Here is a 26681-nt window from a genome sequence, read left to right as displayed (position 1 = left end):
AGGGGCAGGAGGGAGGGAAGCGTTACGACAGCCGCCTTTGCGGCAGCCGCGCTGGTTTCCGGCGTTCGGTGTCGCTTGACGGCAGAAGGAGCAGAGAGGGAGGAGGGAGGACAACAAAGGGGTGTGAGGGGCCGTGGCGGCATGTGAGGGGCGGCGGCGCCGGGGGCGGCTCAGGTGAGAGGGCGGACGGGATCGGGGCCGAGTAGAGCCGGGCCTGCTGTCTCCCGCCGGCCCGGGGTTGCCTCTGGCGCCCTGCGGCAGCGGGGAGGCCCTGGCTGGCGGCGCGGCCCGGGCCGGGCCCGCTCCTCTCGCGGCACAGCCGGGCCCGGGCGGGGCGGCCCCGCGGGCGGTTCGGGGCGGGGGGCGGCCCGGGCCCCGCGGGCAGGCCGGGCTGGGAGCGCTCGGGAGCCGCAGAGGGCAACGCGCGGACGTCGGTAGTGAAGGGGACTGTTAGTCTTTTTCAGTTAGTGTTTTAATTCCTGAAGGAGTTGACGTTACCAGACGTTTTTAAAAGCGACATACTCTAGAGGAGTAGAACTTGATTAACTTTATATTTTATGCGCATTATTTTGGGGTACTTTGGGTTTGTGTGACTAAACATATCTTCTTTAAAAAGGCAAAGTATTGCTTAAAAATAATTCTGGGGAAAATTCAGTGTCATGTAATGCCTCCCCTAGTTATGACATTTAACATTAAGTGCAAAAAACTCCTGAAGGAGCGCAGTCTAATGAATGTGGTGCATAGTTGGAGGGTGAGAAGACTTTATTGCAAATTGTAATTTTTCCAGTAGAGTGTGGCTGGGCCTGAAACAAGTCACTTGGCTTCTTTGTCCTTCTGTAAAGTGAAGTTGATGTGGTGTCCTGTGGGGCAGCGGCTTGAGAATTAGTATAAGTATTTATAAATCATGTTGATAATTTAGAGCTCTGTTTAAATACTAGATGTTGTGTAGTTAGTATAAGTGTATGTAGTTTTGTTAGCCAATGGAACAGCAATGAATATGCAGTTTTATTCTTTCAGCTGAGTTCAGTTGCACCTGTTTTGTATTTACTGATGAGCAGTTCTTGAAAAATCTACCTCCTGGCTTCTGTTTCCAGGACAATGCACTGAAAGTCTCAGGGAGTTATTTCATGTCAGCAGCAATGCATTTCTGGAATTCTGTAGCTGGTGACTTAGACTTAAACAGTGTTTTGCTTGGACTGCCTCACCTGTGCTGCAGGTCATGGGGAGTATTCTGTACTAAACAGGAATAGTCAAGGCTGTGTCCCAGATGCATAATTAAGTTTAACATAAATAATGCAGGTTCAGTGATCTAGCAGTAGTGGAATTTGTAACACCACTGTGGATTTTTACCTTACCTTAAAAGTTACTTAAAATGTGCTTTTCTTTTTTTTTTTAATTTTTCTCTTTAGCAGGTGGGAAGAATGAAAGGAAGGGGGAATGAAAGAATGTTGAACCTTTTTGTTTGGCTGTATGATGGAAGGAAACAGGACAGAGAACCTCTGCAATAGATCGTTCAGATGGCTTCAGCGAGAAGAGAATGATGCTAAACCATGGCTATGGAAACTTTCTAATTGCTTCTCTGCTGCTGAAAAGTCTTTGCCTTGTAGTGCGAAAACGGTAATTTGTTGCTTTACTGAAAGCATAGTTTTCGTCCTGGTACAGAGTGCTGTAATGATGTGCACTGTTACTGCTGGGTAAAGGGGCAGGTGGAGAGGGAAGAATGAGGAGGTGGCACTTGCAGTGTGAAGTACAAAAATCTACATGGGAATTCAAGGTCTTTAGTTGTTTGCAGTGCTCTAAGCCTTGTTGGTGAAAGCAGGGAAGCTTTACTCACTACAGCTGTTTGCAATAATACAACTGACTGCTTAAGAAGTGTATAAGGCAGCTGCTTGAAAGCTCTGTGAAGTTATTGCTGAGGAGTGGAGTAGGGAAGTGTAGCCTTTACTCTTCCAGATCTTATCAATTTAGTTTAGAGGCAAATTTAGCCTATTCTGAATTATTATTATTAAATGCTAGTTAGAGCAGTTGTGGCTACTGTTCTTCACGAATGTCTAGTTTTTCCTTGTTTCCATTTCTTCAAATGTTCCTGTTCTGTAACTGTGTATGATTCTGTACATTTAAGATGCAAAATGCAAAGGAATAGAAGGAATAGCACAGCACAATGACTTGCTTGAGCAAGCAAGCTCCAGTTGTCAAGTAACACTCATTCATGCATGTTTGGTCTGACTTTTGGTAAAGGACCTGGGGGAAACAGACAAGCATGTGTCCTGTTGTGTTGCTGGTGTCAGGTGTTAATAGGGAGCAGCCATAAATTCTGGAATTAAACAACATATAAACCAGTTCCAGACAGGCTTTTGACAGAGTAAATCTTCATTTCATGAGATGGGGTAGAAAGGAATGCTTTTGAGCTTGACTGATCAATTATTCATTACTGGGTAGTAGGAAATGCATTAAATTCAATTTGGAAAGTGAAAGTTGTTCCAAAGTACTAGCCTAAAGCTCTGCAGTGGTGGGTTGTATGCAGGTTGGCTCTGCTGACCTTGACTGTGCTGGTGCTTCTTGCTTAGTTTTGACTGCTACCATTTAAAAAACCTCTGTTTCTAGATAGGATTTTCTTTGTCTGCACATCTTGATACCTTAAATAAGAGTAGGCAAAAAGCACTTACACAGTTGTTGTGAAAACTTAGTCTTCTCTGTCTTCTGTTAGTTTACCTTCTTGATATAGAGTCTTAAAGTTTTAGTCTTCTAATGTATTACTTCTAAAACTTTAATACAACTTTAAAGTCTTTATTAAAAGTAAAAGATGATTACTTATGTACCTATAGGCTGTGGGGTTTTTTACTTTACTTTTAATCCATCTATGTTTGCTCCTAAAATAAATATTTTTGCTTTGCAAATGCAGATTATCTCTCAGCCTTAGTTTAACAGTTTTCTGCTTTTCAAATTCTGTTTTACAGACCTATTGCTGTTTGGTTTAGAGCTTTTTGGTTTTGTTGCTTCCAAAATCCACTGATACCAATGTACCTCAGGCTGGCACACACATAACTGGCATGTTTCTTTTAATATTTTACATGTTCAGACAGTGAGGTAATAGTAGTGACAAAGATAATACTTTATTATAATACAAAATTGTTGGTTTATTCTTGTATCTGAATGTAACTGAGCTTTCATTTTCCAGAAGGATTACATGGAGAACAAGCAGGCTCCTGTGGAATTGAAGGATGCTTCATCTCCTCATAATGCTGGCTCTAAACTGTTTCCCGCAGTGCCGCTTCCCGATGTTCATCCCCTTCAGCAACAGCAAGTTCAGCTTTCACCTGGCCCAAAAGTAAGCTGCTGTGCTCATGGCTCTGACTCTCCTTGTGCTCCACAGCTGCACTGTGGTGGTGGTGGTGGTAATTTGGTTCACCCTGGCACGATACTAGACTCAAAAAGCACTGGGACGATTACTTGTCAAGTGGGGTCAGGATTTGCTTATCAGTCTGTGTCTTCACTGAAGAACCCTCCGGCTAGAAGCAATTTGGCAGGTGTTGTGAGCGAATTCCCTGGCATGTGCTTAGAAAACAGTGTGTCCTCCTGTCAACATCTGCCCTGTTGTGGAAAACTCCATTTCCAGTCCTGCCATGGTAACGTGCACAAGCTGCATCAGTTCCCCGCCCTTCAGAGCTGCGCATCTTCTGGCTATTTCCCATGTTCTGAATTCACGAGTGGGGCTACGGGCCACTTGGATGAGCACGTTGCACAGTCGGAGCTGCCGTCACACGTGTGCGCCAACCCTTTGCACCTAAACATGGCACCTTCGGTTTGCTTGAAGGGCTCTCACTACTGCAGTGACTGCTTGAGCAAGGTTTGTACACATCACCTTTCTCCTTCATTAGGTGTCGTATGTGGTGAATGTTAAAATAATGTTGCTTGGACAAAACACCAGCTTGTGTCCTGCTAGTTGGTCCAAATGTATCAGATATCCATTTTGAGGGTGATTTCTTTTCAGAGGTAACATTCTTAGAATCATTTTAGTTGGAAGAGACCCTCAGGATCATTGAGTCCAACCGTAACCTAACTCTAGCACTACCCCATGTCCCTGAGAACCTTGTCTAAACACCGTTTAAACCCCTCCAGGGATGGTGACTCCACCACTGCCCTGGGCAGCCTGTTCCAATGCCTGACAGCCCTTTTTGGGAAGAATTTTTTCCTAATATCCAATCTAAACCTCCCCTGGTGCAACTTGAGGCCATTTCCTCTTGTCCTATCACTTGCTACTTGGGAGAAGAGATGAACCCCCTCAATGCTCCAGCCTCTCAGGTAGTTGTAGACAGCAATAGTTCAATAGGAAGAGAAAAGACTCTGTTGCACTGTTTAGCTTACAGGGATCTGTAATGTACTCAAGCAGAATTTTGTCTAGGTTTGAAAGACAGTTCTCTTTACAACTCCACTTAAAGTGTTCAATCGTAGTGACTCTGGAAAAAGGCTAACAATACTTGGGCAGCTGATCAGTAAAGATCCTTTCGTAAGTCAGGTGAAATGTCTGATGCTATAAGGATATTATGATTTTGTTCTGCTTTTAGTTCAGCCTTCTCAAATTTGTAATTTATATTTCAATACCAATTTGGTAGATTTTAGAACTGAATAGAACTGTGCTTGAATTTTAATAGGAAATTCAAGGGAAATAATGTACTCAACTTTGCAAGATGCGTTACTTAAGCTTCCAAATTTGAGTTTCCAATATAAAAGTGAAATGTCTTAATTCCAATAAACTAAATTGTGAATTCAGTATATTTGGAATTATGACCACTGTTTTTGTGGGGAGGAAGGTGATTCAGCCTTGTGCTCTTAATTGTGCTGATTTCCTATGCTGGGTCACTTTTTTTTTTTTTTTTTCAGAATACATATTAGTGATTCTTAAAGATGGCATGTCTTGATGGCAGATTTGAACAGAGTCTTCCCTTGTATTTGGGAACCTAGAGCTAAGTATGGTAGGAAAGATTCTAGGATAGAAGCTTTCTTGCTCCAGTGATACTGTTAATTAACTTGTAGACTACATCTGACCTTGCATTTGTTGTGGAAGGGAAACTGAGCGTTTCTGGTGTAGAATAGTATGTGTTAAATTTGTATACTAAATAAATGTGTATTTTGAAAAATTGTCCCAACAGCCAACCAGAAACAGCCTTGTTGATGCTGCTAAAATCTGGCCAAATATTCCTCCTCCAAGTGCCCAGACTGCGCCTGTCCCTATCCCCATATGTAACGGCTGTGGAACCAAAGGAGCAGCGACCGAGAAGAGTTTGCTACTGGCGAGCAGCCTTGGCAAATCACCGCAGAAATATGGTAAATGGCATCTGTTTGGAACTTGCACTTAGTGGGCGTTCTCAGTAAATACTGTTGCACATCAAATGTCTTCTTAAATTGCACTATTCTCTGGAAGTTTCTATGAGGTCATAAAACACTAAACAGTAAAGGAATAACTTGTATCTGTTTTGCAAAGTCATAACTTGAATTTACCTTTCCTGGACTACCTAGTTAACTTACTGTATTGTTTGTGTAGAGCTTTTTTTTACTATTCTGATTTTTACCATTTTAGGAGCTAGAAAATAAATCCTAAGGACATAGAAGCTATTTTGTTCTGCTGGTGTATAAAGAAATTATCTTCAGTCATATTTGGAAAGCATTTTCTTAGTCTGTAGTTTCTATTGTCACTTCATATGCAATAAAGTTGTAATAGTTATAATTACAATATAGCTTTTTTCAGTGTTCTTGAGAGGAGAATACTGTGCGGATTACATGGTCTTTTTGCAGTGTTAGTATTGCTTCAATTACAAAATCATAGTTAGTATGGAGGTTAACACACTTCGACTTTAATTCTTAGTTTGCTTTTGACCTGTGATGGCTTTTGACCTGCGATGGTTTCTTTTCCAGTCATTTTGTGGGGATGAAATGGGTGTATAATGTTGATTCAAAATAAAACAGATATTCTGAGTGCTGAAATGCTGAAAGCTTTATTTGTACTTCTTAGTCTGTAACAGCAAAAACTCTCAACCTCACTCTCCTGAAGTGCAGAATACCTTTGTTTGTTCTGTACTCCAGTAATTTTTTTATATTCACTGTCACTATAATGGTTATCTCATCTACTTTGGTTTATATTTTATCTAATGTGCACTGTAAATTTGAACAGCTTTCATGTTTCACTTGACTTGTTAAACCTGTTCAGGGTCTCCTGAAGTTGCAATGACAGGCCAAGTCCTGGAAAACTTGCCCCCCATTGGAGTCTTCTGGGATATTGAAAACTGTTCCGTTCCCACGGGCCGTTCAGCCATAGCAGTTGTACAGAGGATTCGTGAGAAGTTTTTTAAAGGTCACAGAGAGGCGGAATTCATCTGCGTGTGTGACATCAGTAAAGAAAATAAAGAAGTTATTCAGGAGCTAAACAACTGCCAGGTATCAAACCAGCGTCTATGTGGTGTTCTTGCTTGAGAACATGTGTGTTCTGAGTGTGCCAGTGGTAATTCCTGTTCAATAAAGCTGTGTCTTAGCTTCTGTGTGCTCTGGTGTGTGAGCTTGTAATTCATTTATGGCTGGGGTTGTTAATGCTGAAATTTCCTGGTGTGATATGTTTAAAACCGAAACTGCATTCCATTATATGTAGATTACTGGTTTAGCCTAAGTTTTAGTGTTCACAGGGGATTTTTATTTCATCCAATAATAAGTGGCAGTCGTATTTCTAGTCGTAACCTTCAAATCTGTGTCTAAACCATTAATTTAAAAGAACTGTGGTTCTGTGAACTTATTTTATTAGTGGATACTCTGCTGATTAGTGAGTACACTTGTAAATTAGTGATATTGATTGGGGCACCTTTATCACTACATATTTTTCATCAATACCTTCTGCTTCTTGGCATTTTTTGTGCAGGTTTCTAAGTCAGAAATTCACTTCCTGCCCCCTAAATTGCAGATATGATAACAGGTTGACAGTTTATCTGCTTACGTAAGGTGAAACAAATTTGTAGTGAGCGTTTGCATTACTTGTCGCCCCTCTATTTCCAGTGAGGGTTTATGGAATGTTTTTAAGGTAGCAGCATATACTCTTAGGGAAAGCAAAGTGTGTAAATTGTGATCTGTAACCCAGAACACAGAAGTTATCTGTAAGACATGGCTGAAGTTGAAGTTGGCAGGGTTGAAGTTAGTTGCTCATCAGAACAGTTTGGGATTCGTACATGTTATATTTAATCCATATGTGAGTTAATTTATTTAAATAAAAGGTCTGTGTGAAAGCTTGTTTTTATGTTAATGTTTTAAAAAATTGAATTTAAGCAAGTGTAGTTCACATTCAAGCTTTTCGTTAGAGTGTATCTTTGTATTTCCACAGGTGACTGTTGCACACATCAATGCTACGGCAAAGAACGCTGCTGATGACAAACTCCGACAGAGCCTGAGGAGATTTGCTGACACACACACCGCACCTGCCACCGTGGTTCTGGTGTCAAGTGAGTGTTTGTGGGGCTTGTCTACAGCACAGAATTCGGTTCCTTTCTTCAATAGCACTTTTGCATGTGCTGCTGTTCTGCTTTCCAAGGGTTGTGTTTGGAATCAGCTTTAACAGAGTTGCTCAAAAATTCTTAATGATGTCAGTGGCAGCAAGGGAAAAGCAGGGACAGTAAGATGAGAACTTGGCTTAGTTAAGTCAGCGTTGGAATCTGATGTCTTGTTGAGGGTCAGTAGGTATGTGTAGAAATGTGTATGAAGTCAAATGGCTTCAGCAGGAGCTAATAAAGTAAAACATTGAATCCTCCTTATGGGAATCTTTCTGAATGCTTTGAGCAAAGTGGATTTGATTTGGTTTTTACGTTGTAGCAGCATACTATCCAGTTACACATGCCAGACACTCAGCTGTTGAATTGATGTGTGTTGCCTTGGGTTTCCCCCTAAAGCTGAAGAAATGGCTGTTACAGTAGTGTGCCGTGCAGGTACATACCTTGCTGAGGAATTGCTAGAAGTTGCTTTTAAATGAAGACTGAGTGCTACCTGTTGATTTAAATGATGTTGAGTGCACAGTCTTGTAGCTGTTGGTGCTTTTTCATTGGAAATGTTCAGTGATAAATAGAACTTGTTCAGTGAGATCTGGGGTTTTGTTTGTTTAATCAGATTTTATTTAGCTTTTTCATGTGTTTCCTTGTTCGTTCTATTTTTCTTTTTCTTTCAGCGGATGTAAACTTTGCTTTGGAACTCAGTGACCTGAGACATCGACATGGTTTTCGTATAATTTTGGTACATAAAAACCAAGCTTCAGAAGCACTCTTACATCATGCTCATGAGCTTGTTTGCTTTGAAGAATTTATTTCAGACTTGCCACCAAGGTTACCACTGAAAATGCCGGTAAGATTTTTAATTCTTAATGCAACAGGCATTTCAAAGTGTCAACCGCCTTTTTTTCCCCTAATTTAGGGGGAGAGCAGGCTGAAGTGCATGTGTTTTTTGTGGTGGGGCATGTCTGCTGCATGTCTGACCATTGTCTGTAATTCTGTTACTACCATATGAACGTATGCTTTCTGCTTTAAGACTGAAAGAAGGAAATAATAAAAAGAAACAGGTAGCAAGGTCACATTCTTATCACTATTTTATCAGATAATGTATCTTACATGCCTTTCACTGGCAGAAAGTTAGGGTAAGAACTTAGTTATGCACTAAGACATCTCTGCGATGCATTCTTAACAGTTTTGAGTGACTGTTGACAGTTTGCTTGGATTTTGTATTCCTGATGTTTCTTTCTGGAATTAGTGTGTCTTTGCACAGCACTCATATACTTTACTTTTGAAATAACAGACAAATAATTCAGAAAGTTATGTGTGTTGAATATATAGAATTCTCAGGTTGCAAACAGTGGTGCTTTCTTATCTGGAGAAGTGATCAGGTATTGATCCATTGATCAGTGGAAGACTCAATGGAGTCTGTAGTCTCTTCTAACTTCAAACTTCCATCTCCAATATAATGTAAGGACCTACCTTGGTATGAGTTTTCCAAACAAACTGAACACTGCAAAAACAATTACTTTGGGGTGGGGGGGATGCAGAGAATCATGTGTCACCAGAATCAGTGTAAAAATACTGGTTTTGAACAAGAGAGTATTCTGAAATAATCAAATTAATCTTACTCCCTTTAAACAGGCATGCCATACACTATTATATGTTTATAATCTGCCAACGAACAGAGACAGCAAAAGCGTCAGTAACAGACTCAGGCGTTTGTCGGACAACTGTGGAGGGAAGGTGCTGAGCATTTCTGGAAGCAGTGCAATCCTCCGCTTTTTAAATCAAGAAAGTGCTGAACGGGCTCGCAAGCGAATGGAAAATGAAGATGTTTTTGGTAACAGGATCATAGTGTCTTTTACTCCCAAAAACAAAGAAATTAATGAAACAAAAAGCTCCAATGTTGTGGGAAGTGAAAAGGTGAAGTCTCCCAAAAAAATTAACAAGAACACAAAGCTGTGCCTGTTCAACAAAGACTCAAGTGATCAGTCTTGTGGTACCAAAGGCTCTGCCGGGAGAGGATTCCAGATTCCTATCAGCAAACCCACAAATGTTAAAAGTTTACAGGTATTGTTGTTCTACCTTGTTTAGTGTTCTTGCTTTTCCTCATGTTTTGAGGATTGCTTCTGTTACAGCTTTATCTTTCACTTGTCAGTCCTGGTTAATGAAGAACTAATGTATAGCGACACTTCCAAAGGAGAGCTGTATTCATCTGCTTGGAAAACAGACAATGAATTTGTGGGTGGGTTTTCCCCCTCCTTGCTACCTTTTTCCTCAGTTGGAAATACTGCTGGTACTTACAGAGTCTTGAATCCCAGGCTAGTTTTGATTTTCCTATTGGTGACAAGTATAACATCTAGACTGATCCACTTGTGCTGGGTTTAAGGAAGACCAGAGTAGATCTACAATACAGCAAAAATATTTTAGCTAGTAGAAAGTTTACTTTTTTCAGTTACAGAAAATTAAATATTCCTAGTTATGAAGTGCCAATTAAAATGCTATTACAGAAAAATTTGTCAGTTATCTGGTTTCTATCACAAAGCCTCTTGCAAGGAATGCCTGATGTTTTTATGCTGACCTTTCTTCTGTTTCATATAGGAGCTGTGCCACATTGAATCAAAGACCATCAGCAGAAATACTGAAAACCAGCAAGAACACTTAAGAGAACAAATTCCTTCTCCTCAGAGTAACTCTAATGCAGCAATTCCTGTGTCTCTGGCAATCAAAAAAATTGGAATGGGAGAATCATCCTGTAAAAGCAGTCAGAAGTATGTTTAAAAATAGACATCATTGTTAGCTACGTTTATTTTTTTCACGTGAATTCTGCGACATAATGTGTTTTCTTTTTTCTTATGTATATTTGTGAATAGAAAAGAGATGTCTGCTTCCAGGAGCAGTACCAATTCCCCTGTAGATAGAAAAGAGAAAGATGAAGCCGTGTTTCAGGTCAGCTATCCCTCAGCTTTCAGTAAGCTGACAGCCTCAAGACAACTCAGTCCTTTGCTTGCGTCTCAGAGTTGCTGGTCATCGCGGTAAGTGTCTGTGTCTTATTGGGGAGGTGAAGCGAGACTTCACCAATGTATGTTATTTATTGACAGCTGCATATGGAGTGTGTGCCCTGAGCATGTGACTAATACACTGGTTTATGTGGAGGCACATGGAAAACGTGGTGGTGCTGCATGACAACTAAGTGGATGTAAATATAAGATGGAGTGAACTCATTTTCAGAAACTTGTTGTGTGACAGTTGTTTCCTGCAGACTTTGTCTTTAGAGCTTCTGAAAAATCTTCAGAGGCATTATAGATGTCTTGCTCCTCCTAATTTCAGTGCCTTTGACATTCTCAGTACAAATATATCCAGGCCTATCAAATTATCATAGACTTAAATATCTGGCCTTTCCAAATTATTAAGTTCATATGAATGAGTTTGACTTTTTAAATATGTTGCTAAGATAGAAGACTTGATGCCAAATATATTAATAAATTCAGTGACTTTGGAACATAATATGAAGTATTTCCTTTCTTTTCATAAGAAATATTTGTCATGTTATGATGTATTGCTCATGGTGAAATTTGTTTTGCCCATGCACATATGTACTAGGAAAATACTTTCAAAGTGCCATGTTTATGCGCTTGATGTGTTTATTTTCTCATTAATTTTGACATGTATGTATCAGAACTGTGCAATGCTACTTTAGCTCATAAATGTTTTTATTGTACCCAGGAGTATGTCTCCAAACCTCTCAAATAGATCATCTCCACTCACGTTTAACATAGTAAATCATACCAGTGGTGCAGACTGCCCTGATCCTTTTGCAAATGGTGCAGACATTCAGATCGGCAATATAGATTACAGATTGTCCAGAAAAGAGTTGCAGCAAAATTTACAAGAAATTTTCTCAAGATATGGCAAGGTAAAGGCTAAAATACCTTTATTAAATCTGGTTTAAGTACTTCCTGCTTATGTGTTTGTGGACAACTTTGTGGTCTAGCTTTGAGTAGGAATGGAAAGCTACCCAAAGATGACTTAAACTTTGTTGAAAGGAGGTATTATGGGTCTTTTTTCTTTTAAAAAGACCATCTCTTGCCCTAGGTTCTTAATTTGCATGTGGTCTTTATAGATCTGCTATTCTGAAGTTACGTACATAAAATTCTTAGTAAATGGATCTTAAGGTTTAACTGCATGACCTTTTAAAGCTGTAAAGCTGTATTCCCAGTGTCAACTTGATCACAGTAAAAACAGAGTTTGTTTTGAAACAAACATGGAGTGCGAATCAGGAAAAAACAAGGCAGGGTCATTTCTGCAGCAGTCCTGGTTCTGTCTGATCTGCAGATGACTTGTTTCTAGAATAATCTCCTACATGGGAAGATGATGCCTGTGTTAAAGAAATATCATGGTCTTGCCTTGGCTAAGGCTCGTTGCACTCGGTTCTTGTTTGCAGTGTCTTGTTGGCCACGATTCATCCTACTCTGTTCCGTTTTGTGTTATATTCGGCTCTATGCCAAAATAAGACTGTGATACTCTTGTTTTGGCTTGCTTTTGGCTAATGTTTTGTGATAAATGTGTAAAGTATTTTCTTCTTTTCAGGTAAAAACTGTAGAGCTCAGTCCTCATACAGACTACCAGTTGAAGGCTTCAGTTCAGATGGAAAACCTGCAAGAAGCAATCAGTGCCGTCAACAGCCTTCACAGATACAAAATCGGCAGTAAAAGGATCCAGGTGTCATTAGCAACAGGAACTGCTAGTAAATCACTCTCTCTCCTTAGGTAATAAGCACTTTGGCATCTTCCTAATTGTTATAGCATGTATTTAGTAGTTGAGAGGTAATTTAAAATACTGAGCAAAGAATTGACAGGGAAATAAAATACAATCTGTCTTATGATCTGATGAATGTGCTCAGTACAACTAGGCTAGTTTTCAGTTAAATGTTTTTATGCTGCTTATATTTTAAGTTACATCTGAAGAGACTTGTTCTCTGTTTAGTAGCATTTAATAGTTCTGCTGCTACTTTTTTGTAATACTGATAGACCTCAAGAACTTAGTTTGTGAAGCTGAGTTGAGATTACACTTGACATCTTTATTCTTTCCTCTGAAAAAGCGCACATGAATTATCTGTTTGAGGATGGGAAACAGTTTCAATGCTGTTGGTGTTGCTTTGATCTCTTTGATTTTCTACATGGAGGATGGTAGAAGTAGAGTGCTGATGCTAGTGAGAGTACAAGTATTTCCCGTTTCAATTTTTCCATGTTGAAAAAGAGCATTAGGAAAGAAGTTGTCAACACTTTTTCACGGAAAGCTCCAGTGAAAACAGTGCTTGGAGTGCAGGGTGTTCTACAATTACGTATTACTTGCCGTTGTATAATTTACAACTTGATTTCATTCTTGCCTATTATTTTATGCCTGTTCAAAGTTCTTGATGTAAAGTCCAAGCTGATAACTTCCAATGCTGCAGCTTTAATACTGCATTTTATAGATGCTCAAAATCTTACTACCCCCTATGAAAGATGCCGTTCCTTCAGAGACGGTACCTAGATATATTAGCTGGAATGTTACTGCTTGCACTCCCCAATCTGAAGTGTCAACTGTTGTAGCACTGGGATGAAAGGGAATGTAATTTGTCCTGTTAAATTTATAGCTTATGGAAGTGCATCTGTAAATATCTCACTGATTTTACAAACCAGTGTCATTTAATCAATGTTACAACATTTCTTTTATAGCTCAGAAGCTATGTCCATTCTGCAGGATGCGCCTGCTTGTTGTCTTCCTGTGTTCAAATTCACAGAAATCTATGAAAAAAAGTAAGTTCTCAGTTTTTTTTTTTTCTCTAGTACTTCTAAAGAGAAGCTGATCTTGTGTGATTGTTTACAGTGATTTATAGAAGGCAGCAGAATGGAGTGTTGTGGGGTTAGTTTTTTTTGTCAGATGTTGCAGTATATTATCTATCCAGAGGCAATGGCTGTAATGCTGGCCTGCCTTAGAGGGTTTTATTTCCAGTATTTACTTTTCTGCATTGGGATGAATAGATTAGTTACCTTAACAATTTACGTAGTTTCTAGCATATTCCCATTTCTTTAAAAAAATGCAGATTACTGCATTCTCTAATTTGGTTTACAAAGTGCATTTATTTTTATCTTTTTTCTTTTAGATTTGGCCGCAAGTTAATTGTATCAGACTTGTACAAACTGACGGACACGGTGGCAATCCGGGACCAAGGCAGTGGGCGGCTCGTTTGTCTCTTGCCCAGCAGCCAAGCCCGGCAGAGCCCTCTGGGCTCGTCCCAGTCGCACGATGGTTCATCCGCAAACTGTAGTCCTATCATATTTGAGGAGTTGGAATATCACGAGCCTGTTTGTAAGCAGCATTGCCTGAATAAAGACTTTATGTAAGCTGTGTATAAAATACTATAAAACCATGCAAAATATTTGAACAGTATTTAACACTTAATGTTAAGGCATGTATGTTCACTTAGTGTGTGCTAGTCACTGTTTCTATGTTTACAAGAGTAAGTCAGACAGAAAATAGCAAGGTGGCACAGTGAATTTTCTAGGCAGTTCTTATGGATCAGTCTGTTCAGGTGAGATTGTTTTCTAGCAAGATTAAACACCAGTAAGCAGAAAGGTACACTGCCTTCCCCTGGTTCTACAGGAAGGTTATACATGGTAGAGGTTTCTATTGGCTTGAATTTTATTATGTAACTGTAGCTGCAACTGATATTTCTTTGTCTTCCAGCTGCATTTATGCTGGGTTGAAGATCTCCTGAAGAGATTAAGTTTTTGTTTTGTTCAATAGCAGCCAGGTTGTGCTGCTAAAGCAGTTATTAGGTGTTCACTGTGAACTGTCTGATCTGTGCTGCTAAAGTTGAATTTGAAAACTTTGATCTAATGATACTGAAAGTATGGTCTTCTAAATGTTGCACGTCTCATGGAAAATTTCTTGTAGCTCTGTTAATTTTTCTGAAGAAGATGGAAGTTCCTTGTGACTATGTAGTGGTATTGTCAGCTGCTAGCAATGTATTGTGAGCGTATAGTAGGATGTTTTCTCTGGGTGCGTATGTGAGCACAGACATGCTGCGCTACAGCGACGTGTGGAACGAGCGTATCAACTTCAACCTCTTGTTTTTACAGTGAACACGAGTTTGATCCAGATTCCTACAGAATTCCTTTTGTGGTTTTGTCTCTGAAGACGTTTGCTCCCCAAGTTCACAGTCTTCTACAGACACACGAGGGTACTGTGCCTTTACTAAGGTAAGGTAGTTTAATTTAGGTATTTATCTTAAGGGCTGGTAGGTTATTGTTGGCTGTTGTAGTGCTCTGAAACTACCTGTTGTATAAAAACTCCAGCTCTTATGTAAGGTTGTATTTTTTTACAGAAAATAAGTGCCTTATGAAATGATTCCTTTTTGAATCCTTGTTGAGCAAAATAGATGCTTATTTAAAATATGCATTTTTATGAAGATTTCTCTAATGTAAGCTCTAGTAAGCTGTTGAAGCCTTTTGTTCAGGAGGTGTCTCAAAAAATGCTATTTTTAGGACAAATGCTGTAGTGGTATTTTAGCGTATAATGGAAGCTTTTTTTTTTCTTTCTGAAGTTTTCCTGATTGTTATATGTCAGAGTTCAATGATCTTGAAATGGTGCCAGAAGGCCAGGGTGGTGTTCCCTTAGAACATCTCATTACCTGTGTTCCTGGAGTTAACATTGCCACTGCCCAAAATGGCATTAAAGTGATTAAATGGATCCATAACAAACCACCACCCCCTACTACAGGTAAATATTTCTATTTTAAAATATTTTCTCAGATATTATCTTTCTGCTAAAATTGGGAGTAGCATAAAGTCAACATCTTGCATAACTGTAAAAATTTTTATAAAGAGAAACTTTTAGCTTGAATATACAGTTTTTTCACCTGTGCTCTAACCAGTGCCATATAGTGTGCAGTGTTTAGTGGAAGAATATAGGTTTAATAATTTTCTTTTTGTAGATCCGTGGCTTCTACGTTCTAAGAGCCCTGTAGGTAACCCACAACTTATTCAGTTCAGTAGAGAAGTGATAGATTTACTTAAAAGCCAACCGTCCTGTGTCATACCTGTCAGTAAATTCATCCCTACGTACCATCATCACTTTGCCAAACAATGCCGAGTGTCCGACTATGGATATTCTAAATTAATGGAGCTACTGGAAGCAGTGCCTCATGTATTGCAAGTGAGTTTTTGGCTCTCTTCTTTTCAATTTGGGGAATTGTACTTTTATGTTCAACTACCTGAATTACTGGGTGGATTTGTCTAATAGCTCCTATGCAATTGCCTGGTTTACCTTGAAATAGGTGGTTAAGTGAATGCTAGAGTGTAATTGTGGGTGGTTTTCTTTTTTTTTTGAGATGGTGTTTGCTTTGTTGTCATTATTGTCCTCACCCTTCCAAAACAACTTCTGGGGGAATTAACTCTTCATTTAATCCAAGCCTGTGGAATAAAGCCTTTGGCTGGTGTTTGGGTAAAAGGCTTTAATTGTGCTGTTTATCATAAAAACACAGCAAATTGAGTGCTCCTCAGTGAACCTGCGTCTTGACGGATTTCTGTGTGAAATAGTCATATGGCCTTAAGGTACAAAAAAGAAACACCATGGTCATGTTAGTTCAGTACTTTGAACACCAACTGATCGTAGAATTTTAAAATAACCAATACAAATGTGCAACAGTTGCAATAGCGCTAATGGAGGAAGCATATCTTAATTTCTTCATGATAGATGCCTTAGCACAGGAAGCATATGGCTCATGAGGCTGCCTTTCCAAACGCTCTTTCTATTATATCCTTCAATTCTAGCCTTGCTATACTAGATCTAGCTTCTAAGTATCTTGTAGAAGAGTTTAGTGAGGTGCTAGATGTGAGTAATCAGATATAATTTTCTTTCAGATTCTTGGTATGGGTTCCAAACGCTTGTTGACTCTGACACACAGAGCTCAAGTGAAGCGCTTTACGCAAGACTTACTGAAGCTTCTCAAATCCCAGGCTAGCAAGCAAGTGATTGTGAGGGAATTCTTACAGGCTTATCACTGGTGAGTTCTTAATGAAACAAGAACAGTTGTGCAGGGCACATCTAATGCTGGTGGGTTTAAAACCTGGTGCAAGAGGAGTCGGCACCAAACTGCGGCAACTCTAGTGTCTATGATGTGGAAGTTCAAACTTCTAATCAAAACAAAAATTAAAAGCTCTCTGCCAGACTTTTATTGCTTCCTTTAGTACTGAGTTTAACACTGTTAGAGTTTGAAATGGGTTAATGGATTTCATTTGTTCTATCTGAAGCCAGAGCTGCAAGGTTGGATTTAAGCAATCAGATCATGACACATTAACATGACAAATAAAGGAAAAATTTAGTGTTAGGCTTTCTTTAGAGGTGAATATAAAATAGACTGATTGCCAACAGATGCTTTCACTACTTCTGTGCCATTGCTGGATCCAGCTGAAGTAAGGAGGAGCAGTATCTGTCTCGCTGTCGCCAGGAAGAACATTCTGTTCTAACATGCTAAAAAGCAGGTTATCTCTCTTAAAAAGAGCCAAGAATTACGGGCTCTGTTTACTTAGTATTTGAGGCTTATTCTCAATTTACTCTTTTTTCCCTACACAGCATGCATTAGTACTCATATGATACAATGTTCTGAAACTTCCAGGTGTTTCTCGAAGGACTGGGATGTTACTGAGTATGGAGTCTGTGAACTGGCTGATATTATATCAGAAATTCCAGATACAACCATCTGTTTGTCACAGCAAGACAATGAAATGGTAATTTGTATTCCCAAAAGAGGTATGTCCTGTACTTTTCTTAGTGTTGCTGAAGAATTTGGTTTTTAACTATTTTTAAACTCTACTAACTAAAGTATATGGGAGTGACTTGGATTTTTTTTATAATTGTGTTTCTACCTTCATAACCAAGTTACAAATGTCTAGTGAGTAAAGAATTGGTCATTCTAGGAGCAGTTGTAATGGAACAGACAGGAAAGCAGGTGGCAGAGCAGCTAAAATAATGCTGCTGCTTCTACATGCAGTTGAGTTTTCTGTGGAATGCTTCGAGTGGGTTGTTGCTACATAGCAAAAATATGAACAGATTTGGCTATTTAATATCTTAAGTGCTCATCACCTGATTATTTTGGACTTTAAACATGTAAGCATAGTAAAAGTCTTCAGTGGCAGAAGGAAATACTGACTTGGTGTGATAAGTTAAAGAAAATACAGTGATTGATTTTCATGTTCTGTTGCCTTTTATAAGCGCCTTGGTACATCACTTTTGCCTTGTTTTTTAATTTTAGAACGTACACAAGAAGAAATAGAAAGAACCAAACAATTTTCGAAAGAGGTGGTAGACTTACTGCGCCATCAACCCCATTTTCGAATGCCCTTCAATAAATTTATTCCTTCCTATCACCACCACTTTGGTCGTCAGTGCAAACTTGCTTACTATGGGTTTACAAAACTACTTGAACTCTTTGAAGCCATACCAGATGTCTTACTTGTAAGTTCCGAAATCTTAAGCTGTACTAAAGCATTTTTCGGAGATCTGCACAAGTGTTTCGTTAACTGTTGTACCAGTTAAACTGTGCACCTGTAATGTTAACCAGCTGTATTTAAGAAAGTCTTTGATATAGCTATTTTGGTAAAATGGTCCAAGGTTTGTAACATGTTGAGGCTGAGCTTGTTAACAAATTACAACTTTCTCAATTGGATTACATTTACATAAGTCTGTGCATCAAAACCAGAGCTAAGCTTTATTAAAGTTGTATTAAACTTGTTTTAGTAAAGGTTAATAACTATAATTGCCTATTTTGTTTTATTTCAGAAATTACCTAGTTTTGCTTACAATGCAGCTATCTTTTGAGGTAGCTGAGCTCTGCTACATAGCAATTGCCTACAAGTGCTGAATTTTAGTTGCAGAGGACACTTTTTTCATCCAGACTATGTAAATCACTTGAACAAAGTGTCATTTCTGTTTTGTAGGTATTGGAATGTGGGGAGGAGAAAATTCTCACACTAACAGAGGTGGAACAAGTGAAAGCAGTCGCTGCCCAGTTTGTGAAGCTACTGCGTTCTCAGAAGGACAACAGCCTGATGATGGCTGATGTACTGAGCGAGTACAGCAAAACCTTTGGGTACACCCTGCGGCTTCACGACTACGATGTCAGCTCGGTTCCAGCTTTAATGCAAAAGCTTTGCCATGTCGTAAAGGTAATCTTTTATCTTTATCCCTCTAAAAAGTATGCAGTGTTGTGTTAAGGAATTTCCTGCTTCAAATGACAGGGTTTAGTGTGCTTAATACTGTGTTCTAGAAACAGTATTTCAATAAGTTGGAGGCGGAGAAGGAATTCCAAAGAGATTTTTAAATGTAGCTTCTATATTCCTATGATGGTGTTCTTGCTCTTTTGTAACCTTCCACTGTATCTGGGAAAACTCACGCTTGTTTAGCAAGTAACAAGTAAAAGATTGTACTCTAATACTTTTAAGAATACAAATTGTGACTTTTTTCCCACCTGACTGTGTAAAAGCAATCATTTCCTGATAACCGTAGTAGTTATCAGTCTTCCAGTGTTTTATATTCCGGAATTATTTGATCCGCGGTTTGAGGCTTTGACTCTGAATGTAAATGCATGGATGGTTTTATGTCAGTGGAAAAGACAGGTTACATCTACACAAACTTGGACATATGCTGATTTAGTTGCTCCAGTTCTGTTAATGCAGCAGCTGGAGCTCAGGGTGGAGCTCAGTCAGGTCCAGCTGGCTTGGAACAAAGAGTATAATCATGTCTACCACATGGACAGAAACTGCTACACAGCTTTTGGATATTTAAAGTAAATTTTTCCATGTAATAAGCTGCTTTATCCTCTGTGCTTTTGGCTTGGGGAGTATCAGATGCTGGTGTGTAATGTCAGATACAGCTTCACTCAAACAAATCCCAGCTGCACAAATTACTTATAAATTAATCTCTTTGCTGTCCCTAATTTTGTTCCCAATTCATTTTTCCAGGTTGTTGACACAGAGTCTGGCAAGCAAATTCAGCTGATCAATAGAAAGTCTCTGCGGACCCTGACTGCCCAGTTGCTGGTGTTGTTGATGTCCTGGGACGGAACGTCCTTCCTCTCTGTGGAACAGCTGCGACAGCACTATGAAACAGCCCATAGCGCTTCGCTTAACCCCTGTGAATATGGATTTATGACCTTAACTGAACTCCTGAAGAGCCTGCCTTACTTGGTTGAGGTACAGCAGCTCCTTTTCCTTTCTGGTGTTTCATACTTAGAACAAACATTGTGACTAGAGGATATGAATGTATGCACTTTAATTCTTTCTTTTTTTGTTCTAACAGGTTTTTACCAATGGTGCAGCAGAAGAGTATGTGAAGCTTACAAATCTCTATATGTTTGCAAAGAATGTAAGGTCTTTGCTTCACACTTACCATTATCAGCAGATTTTTCTTCATGAGTTCCCAGTAGCATATAGCAAATACACGGGAGAAGTGCTGCAGCCTAAAGCGTATGGATGCAACAATTTAGAAGAGCTCTTGGGAGCAATTCCACAGGTATGAAGAATTCTGGTTTGCACAATTATACTGAGATTTCTGCATGTATTAAAAATAGTCACACAACTGCAGTTTTTGTTTTAATTGCTGTGAATTACTGTCCTTCTCCAAGGAGGCTTATACTAGTTGTATTTTTAATAGCTTCTGAAAAATCTGGATTGTGTAATAAGACCAAGAAAATACTTACTTTTTCACATGTTTGGGTCAAATTTTGCTTAAGAACTGTTCCTGGTGAGGCTGCAAAAATCTTTGGCGTTGTTATCAAGTGAGATAATTGATTTCTGGTTTGAATGCATGACTGTACAGTACTGAAGCCTCATTTGATCAGGTTGAATTATTAGGTGTAGGACTGAAGAGTTGTGAGACCTTGTCAGAAGTGCCACACCACACAAAGGAATTTTGCTGTGGCATCTTGTCATCCACACATGCTAAGTGCTCTGGGGTAATTTTGTGACCCAGTTCATGGCTATAAGCTTTAAGTAAATTAATCTTCTGGAGAGTAACAAAATGGATTTTTGCAGCTCAATGTTTAAACATATAGCTTTGTTAATATATAGCTAGTATACTTTCTAGCCCTATAGTTTGCCTTTGGCATAAATTATTTTGAGACAAAACTTTTACTTGGGCAGTGTAGCACAAATTAGCAGCATGATTCAGTCAGAGCAAGGCAGTGAATAAGCTGCTTTAGGCTTTGAGGTTAGTATGTATCAATGTTTAATAAATTCTGCTTTTTATTCTATAGGTGGTCTGGATTAAAGGACATGGCCATAAGAGAATTGTGGTACTGAAGAATGATATGAAAAGTAAGCTGTTTCCATTTTAAGCAGTATCTTTCTTTCCTTTTTTCTTTTGAGAGGTAACTTGAGTAACCAAACAAACTTGCCTTTTTGTAGCTCGTTTTAGCTCACCTAGTTTTCCCCCTGTTGATCATGTGGATGATCATGGAAATCAACTTGCTGACAATAATGGACATATGGAGACCCCAGGATCCACTTCATCAATGGAATTAAATCTAGGAACACCTAGCAATGGTAACACAAAATTGATTTTTATAAGAAGTCAGTTATCTTAGGGGAAATAAGCAGAGTAACTGAGGCAGCACAGGGAAAGCTGTGTGAGTTAGTCCATCTGACTTTCTGTAGAAATGCTTTATGGCTTGAAAGCTGTTGGAACTATAGACTTTAGGAGAAGGACAACAGTACCTTTTGTCCTCAGCTGCCAGAGTACTGTTTCTCATGGATTTTAGTGGAAATTTAGGTCTATAAGCATGAAGCTAAAGAGAAAAGATGGTCAGTAGCTGCTTCTGTTAAGAATGTCTCCAGTGTTCTGATGATAATATAGTGCTTATTTTTTGTGATGGTGTTAGGTTGACTTTCGTATTATTATTTGCAAGTAATAATGACAGTCTGGTTGGTCTAAGTCTATGTCAAGAAAAAAAATTAAGTGGGAAATGGTGGCCTTATAGTTCATCTCTTGCTGTGCTCTGCAATTTTTTATTACCTGCGAGTTGGAGAACTTGTGGAATGTTTCTTGAGTTATTTCAGAAGTTTAGGCTTGTCCCTTTTCATACGGGCGATCACTTTATTTTGAAACTTTCAGCTGAATTTTCACCTGTAATTGTGTGAGGTGGTGGTACAGAGTTGATAGGATATTGGTGTGTCTGCAGGGGAGTTGTCTGGTAACTTCTATGTTAGACTGTTCCTTGAGGTTTTGTTTCCTCAGCCCTTGTTCTATTACACAAGTTTGGCAAATCCCAGATTTTACCATGAGGTGTATTTACTCAGGCAAGAAAGAGGTTGAACGTACTGTTGCTTTGTCTGCTGTATTGTAATCAGTTAGATGCTCTTGATCCAGCCAAGTAACTCTTAATGAATCTGAGGGTAGTTAGCATTAATTCAGTTTGATATTAGTATTTCAAGTACAGCGTAGATCTTGGATCCTCAGCACTGCATCTGCAGATTCACATTTAGCAGCTCTGCAATAGCGATACCTCCATACTTACAGATACTTTGAAAGATGTTCCCTTATCTTTGTAGTTTCTAATCAAACTGAGCAAGAACTTCTTTGCCTCACAAACACATCTCCCATTGACCTCTTGTGTGAGCCAGTTCCTTCCTGCCTCCCGTCCCCACAACTGCGCCCCGACCCCGTGGTTCTGGAGTCCGCAGACCTCATCCAGTTTGAGGAACGCCCGGCACCTCTTGCTGGTAAGACTTTGCTGGCCTATGTTATATTACTTATGGATAATTCAGACCATTTGGAAAGTAAAGGCATCAAACAAATGGTTGATTATGTAGAGTTCCATTTAAAGACATATGCATACATATTGCACATTGGGTTGTGTTGGAAATGCAGGTGGCTTCTGTAAAAGTACTGACTGTAAGTACCCTGCTGCACTTCCTTGGGGTGACTTTTAGAAGGACCTTGTCTACCATTAAAACTGCATTTTGCCAACCTGTGGCAACCTTTTCACCACAGTAGTTTCATGGTGCTCTTCTGAGTGTTGAGAGACTTAATGTGATAATTAAATTAAACCTTCTAAAGAGTACATGATACAGAGCCAGAAGCAAACATCCCATTGGCTGCACAGGTGTGAACATGACACACCATTTGGTTTAAATCAGGCTGACATGTTCTTTTTAAATACTTTATTGCCTTATTAGCAGAGAAATGTCATTTTCTTTTTCAAGAGCATCAATAAATTGAGCTTTCTTCTTTATTTTAGAGATAATGATTTTAACAGAAGAAGAAAAACAACAAATTGTTCCCCCAGGTCAAGAAAAATTGGCCTCTGGTTCCGTGGGATCTCCCAGCACAGAGAACACGTCGGTGCCTCCCTGCCAGTCCTCCGAAACCCAACCCAGCAAGGAAGCGATGGACAGCCCAGCCAAAAAACAACACAAAAACAAGGTGAAATTGGCAGCAAACTTCTCACTTGCACCTGTAACCAAGCTTTAACTCTTTCTTTTTAGTGTGAAAGACAGATACCTATGGACTCTGCACAAAATGAAGCTATTTGCTAGCCCTTACGTATTTTAATGAAAGGCCTAGAAGAATTAATTTGTATTTAATGTATTCTGTGAAGATTTTGTTCTTTTTACACTGAACACAGCTGTTAGCAGAGCAGACTTTTTCTATTATTTTGAAAAAAAACAATTCTGGCATTCGTTAAATTATTATTAAATTTTACAGTTTTTCATGAATGTGTGTTCAGTAAAAGCAAAATATTAATTCGACTAAAACGAAACAGATTTTATTTTCTTTAAGCATTGTTGGTGGTGTAATCATACACGTAGCATATTATATTCTATAGGCTGTTGCTTACTGGTATTGTTTCAGACAGTATTAATAAAATGCATGATCTGTCTTTCAAAAGCCTGTTGAGAAATTTTAAGTCGCTGACCTGAAATGTCAAGAGTGAGGGAGCTGATTGTCCTCCAGAGGAGAAACTTGTTCTCTGACCTTTCAGATGACTTGTAACTGCACTGGAAATTCTTTAGGCTAAAGATGTCTGTAGAAGTTTGGTGGTTTTTTTTTTTCCTAAAACTTGTTTTAAATGTTTTCTGTAGCTTTCAGTTCCATTTAGGAGCTTTCTAGGACCTTGATGCTTTAAGCTTCCCTTTTATATTTGGTTCCAGTCTGGTATGGATTTGGTTAAGGAAAAGACTGTCTTGGTGTCGTGAGTTTAAGATACAGACACACACATTTTATTGTGTCTAGAAATGAAATTAGGAAGATTCTGATATTTCTGAAATATGCATTTAATGCATAAATTACAGATAACAGAGCAGGTCTTAGTAAAATGTTTTCTGACAGAAGGTATGGATGCTATTTCCACCTGTAAGGCAAGTTCTAACTACATGTGGAAATGCTAAGGTTGTTCTGCTTAACCTTGTTTTCTATTTTTAAGCACGTTCAGTAAATGGGAAGCTTATTCTTTGTGCTGTCTTTTAACTGTGTCTGTTTTTATTTTAAAACTTACTCCTAGTGTTGGAAGTTTTCTTCTATGTGTGGTACCTTGTGTTGGCTTTGGAAGAGAGGATAAGCCGGTGGATGACCTTAATTAACTCTAGTTAGCAGAAATGTCCAGTGTGTGAGTAATTATACCCATTCTGGGTAACCATGGCATTTACAATGGGTTGTATTTGCCAGGCAGCAAATAAATTGCTTGTAGTACTGAAAGAACCTAGACTAGAGGTTTTCCACTGGCCAACTGAATATTTTTAGGTGGATTCTATTGTAATACACAAGAGATGGAATATGGGCTCTAATTTCTCAGCCAGCAGCAGGAAATACCACAGAATAATGGCTATAGACAGGATTTTACAGGTCAGATTTTGTTATAAAATCTTTTAAACTTAGGCAAGTATTACCAGTAGTGAACTTATAGCCATTGGGGATGCAGAGAAACACTTGGAAGTTTTTCTGAGCACTGTGGCACAGTATTTTCAGTCCTTAGTGAAACTACAGACACACAGCTCTAGAAGGAGAAAATTAGAAGTGAGCTTTCTTGGAATGCTTCTAATGAGTCGAATGCGAGAACATCTCGTTTTACCTTAAGTTTGATAAGGTTAACACTGATCAGTCTAGATCTGTTTCAGAAGACAACCTGAAATTCTATTTTCATGAGATGCAGCTACAAGTCATCTGGTGTCCTAAAGAAAACCAGGTTTTTGCTTCAAAGGAAAATATTGTATTTGTCTGAGTGTGGTGGTTACACCATTTATGGAGGTCAGTGATCTTTTCTGGATTCGCGTGTGATTCTGACGAAATTGCTGTTTGGAAGTAATAGGATAATACTTTTGAGAAGTTGTGTTCATAGTGTAACAAAATAGCTAATGGAATCGCAATATATTTTTTTATCCAAAGGGTTAAATGAATGATGTGACTTACAGATTTAAAAGCATTACAACCATGAAATTCTTTAATTTAACAATTAAATGTACTACTTCAGGTTCATGTCTGTTTAAAAAGAAATGTCACTGAAGCCCTCAATTGATGCACTTTTTCTTCGCGTGGGACGGAGGAGAAAAAAGACTTTTCTTAGCTGTCTACTTTGTTTGGACACTTTCTTTTGTGGCTCAATTGCTGTTTTGTGTGTTGGGACCAAACAGTTGTGTCAATAAAATTTTCAAGCAAGCATAACCCTTGTCCTTGTCTGGAGACCTGAAAAAAACCCTGTCCTAGAATCCTTAATTCGCTGTGTTGTGTTAAATGTAATTATCCAGACAGAGAAGAGAGCTGGAATGTGGGGTTTGGTGAAGACAAAAGAAACACTTAGTCCACAACCTGCTATTCTGGAGAAGGAAGGTTTTCCCAATTTTATTGATTCAGCTGTTGGTGGATGTACTCAGCATCTCTTGCTGCTCTTCAGGCAACATAATGTTTATTTTAGAAGGAAACTAATATTTATCAGCCTGGAGCAAGGAGTGTAAATGCAAGAGGTGGAGGGGAGGTGTTCCAAGTGAGCTTGTCTCACTTTGGAGTGTTAGAATTCATGTGAATGATGGTCACACGGAGTGTTACTGTGCCATGAAGTTAACAAGTCACTTTGGGGTTACAACTGCCTTGTTTTCCAGCTGAACAGTGTTACTATTCAGAAGCAATGAGTCTGACAAGCAAGTTAATTCACAACTTCACTGGGGTGCTTTAAACTTCAGAATATAACAAAATAATTTAAAAAAAATCTGCAACTAAATTGGTCTGTTCTGTCAACTTGCAGCTTTGTGGACAAAAGTAAAGAGCTGGATGAGATGCTCCTCACTATCTTTTTCTTTTGGTGTTCTTAATTCCATTTTCTTCCTTGATGGAACTGAAGCGAACAGTCTGCTGGAGCCGCTGTCAGGCCTGCTGCAGGTGAGGGGTGTTCATTAGCAGGAAACTCTCCATAAATAGTGTAATAAATACCACTTTTTAAAAGGCAGGGCAGGCAATGTTTAAAAACCTGCTACAACATTGTGACACAACAAATGGTATAATCACTGTTCTAATTTCATTCTTTAAGTAGTTGTGAATGTTCTAAGTATGTGTGAGTAAAATCCCTCCTACCACCTGGTATGTGAGCACCTTCAAAAGGTGAGTTGTGTTTTCTGATATCTGCAAAAGCTCCCACTTCTTTCATTCTCATTTTATGTTATCTGTTTAAATTACTAAGAAGTTTCTAAAAGTCATGATGGGAATAACTTTTTTCCCCTCCCTAAAATTAATATGGCTTATTTTCTGCCATAATGTAACAGCACAGAGTGTAATTGCATGGCGAACTGTGGTTTAACTCTTATTTCTGTTAAACATAATTTAAGAAAAAAGTTTTGTCTTTGACACTTGGAATGTGTTCAGTGCTATGGAACGAGGGAGATATCTAGAGATCTTTTGGGTATTTTCCCACAATTGGGCTGGTATTTGCTCAGAGGATGAGATACAGTATCTCTACTCTTCCAGCATGTGTTACTTTTAACTTATTCCCTCTTGCAGGGACTGTTTAATATTGTGCAGATGGAGAAAATTAGAAAACATCTTAATTTATCTGACTATTAAAATGGTTAGTAGTGCTATACGTATGCTACAGAAAGCAGATTGACAGAGAATGCCATTCTACGAGAGATTTGAGAT

General features: G+C 38.9%; 2 protein-coding genes across 4 annotated transcripts in view; one reads left to right on the top strand and one right to left on the bottom strand.

Moving 5' to 3' along the window:
* The window catches only part of NDE1 (nudE neurodevelopment protein 1), a 337987-nt gene that overhangs the window by 18679 nt on the left and 292627 nt on the right, over nt 1–26681 (bottom strand). The window lies entirely within an intron of this gene.
* MARF1 (meiosis regulator and mRNA stability factor 1) lies at nt 75–25217 on the top strand. Of its 3 annotated transcripts, none has more exons than XM_082065027.1 (27): nt 75–174; nt 1410–1617; nt 3179–3847; nt 5151–5325; nt 6206–6432; nt 7361–7478; nt 8195–8367; nt 9156–9584; nt 10116–10285; nt 10388–10549; nt 11241–11430; nt 12105–12283; nt 13235–13315; nt 13663–13899; nt 14642–14761; nt 15106–15281; nt 15496–15716; nt 16424–16566; nt 17179–17312; nt 17815–18017; nt 18500–18727; nt 19523–19753; nt 19860–20072; nt 20815–20875; nt 20966–21103; nt 22181–22279; nt 22798–25217. In XM_082065027.1, exons 2-27 carry the CDS (start codon nt 1471–1473, stop codon nt 23028–23030), a joined length of 5157 nt encoding a protein of 1718 aa, XP_081921153.1. In that variant the 5' UTR covers nt 75–174; nt 1410–1470; the 3' UTR covers nt 23031–25217. The 3 variants fall into 3 exon arrangements, with proteins under 3 accessions (XP_081921153.1, XP_081921152.1, XP_081921151.1); XM_082065026.1 differs by having other exon boundaries at nt 22109–22279; nt 22846–25217; XM_082065025.1 differs by having other exon boundaries at nt 22109–22279.

The sequence above is a fragment of the Streptopelia decaocto genome, assembly GCF_964273445.1.
Source record: "Streptopelia decaocto genome assembly, chromosome: 13".
In the NCBI taxonomy this organism is placed as follows: Eukaryota; Metazoa; Chordata; class Aves; order Columbiformes; family Columbidae; genus Streptopelia; species Streptopelia decaocto.
This window is presented reverse-complemented; position numbering and strand designations above follow the sequence as displayed.

Excerpts from the sequence above, each read along its gene's own strand:
- MARF1 (XM_082065025.1), top strand. The coding sequence starts at position 1,471 with ATGATGGAAGGAAACAGGACAGAGAACCTCTGCAATAGATCGTTCAGA. Across the intron at positions 13,900-14,641 it reads TGCCTGAATAAAGACTTTAT|TGAACACGAGTTTGATCCAG; the intron begins GTAAGCTGTGTA and ends TTGTTTTTACAG. Across the intron at positions 18,018-18,499 it reads CCATACCAGATGTCTTACTT|GTATTGGAATGTGGGGAGGA; the intron begins GTAAGTTCCGAA and ends TCTGTTTTGTAG.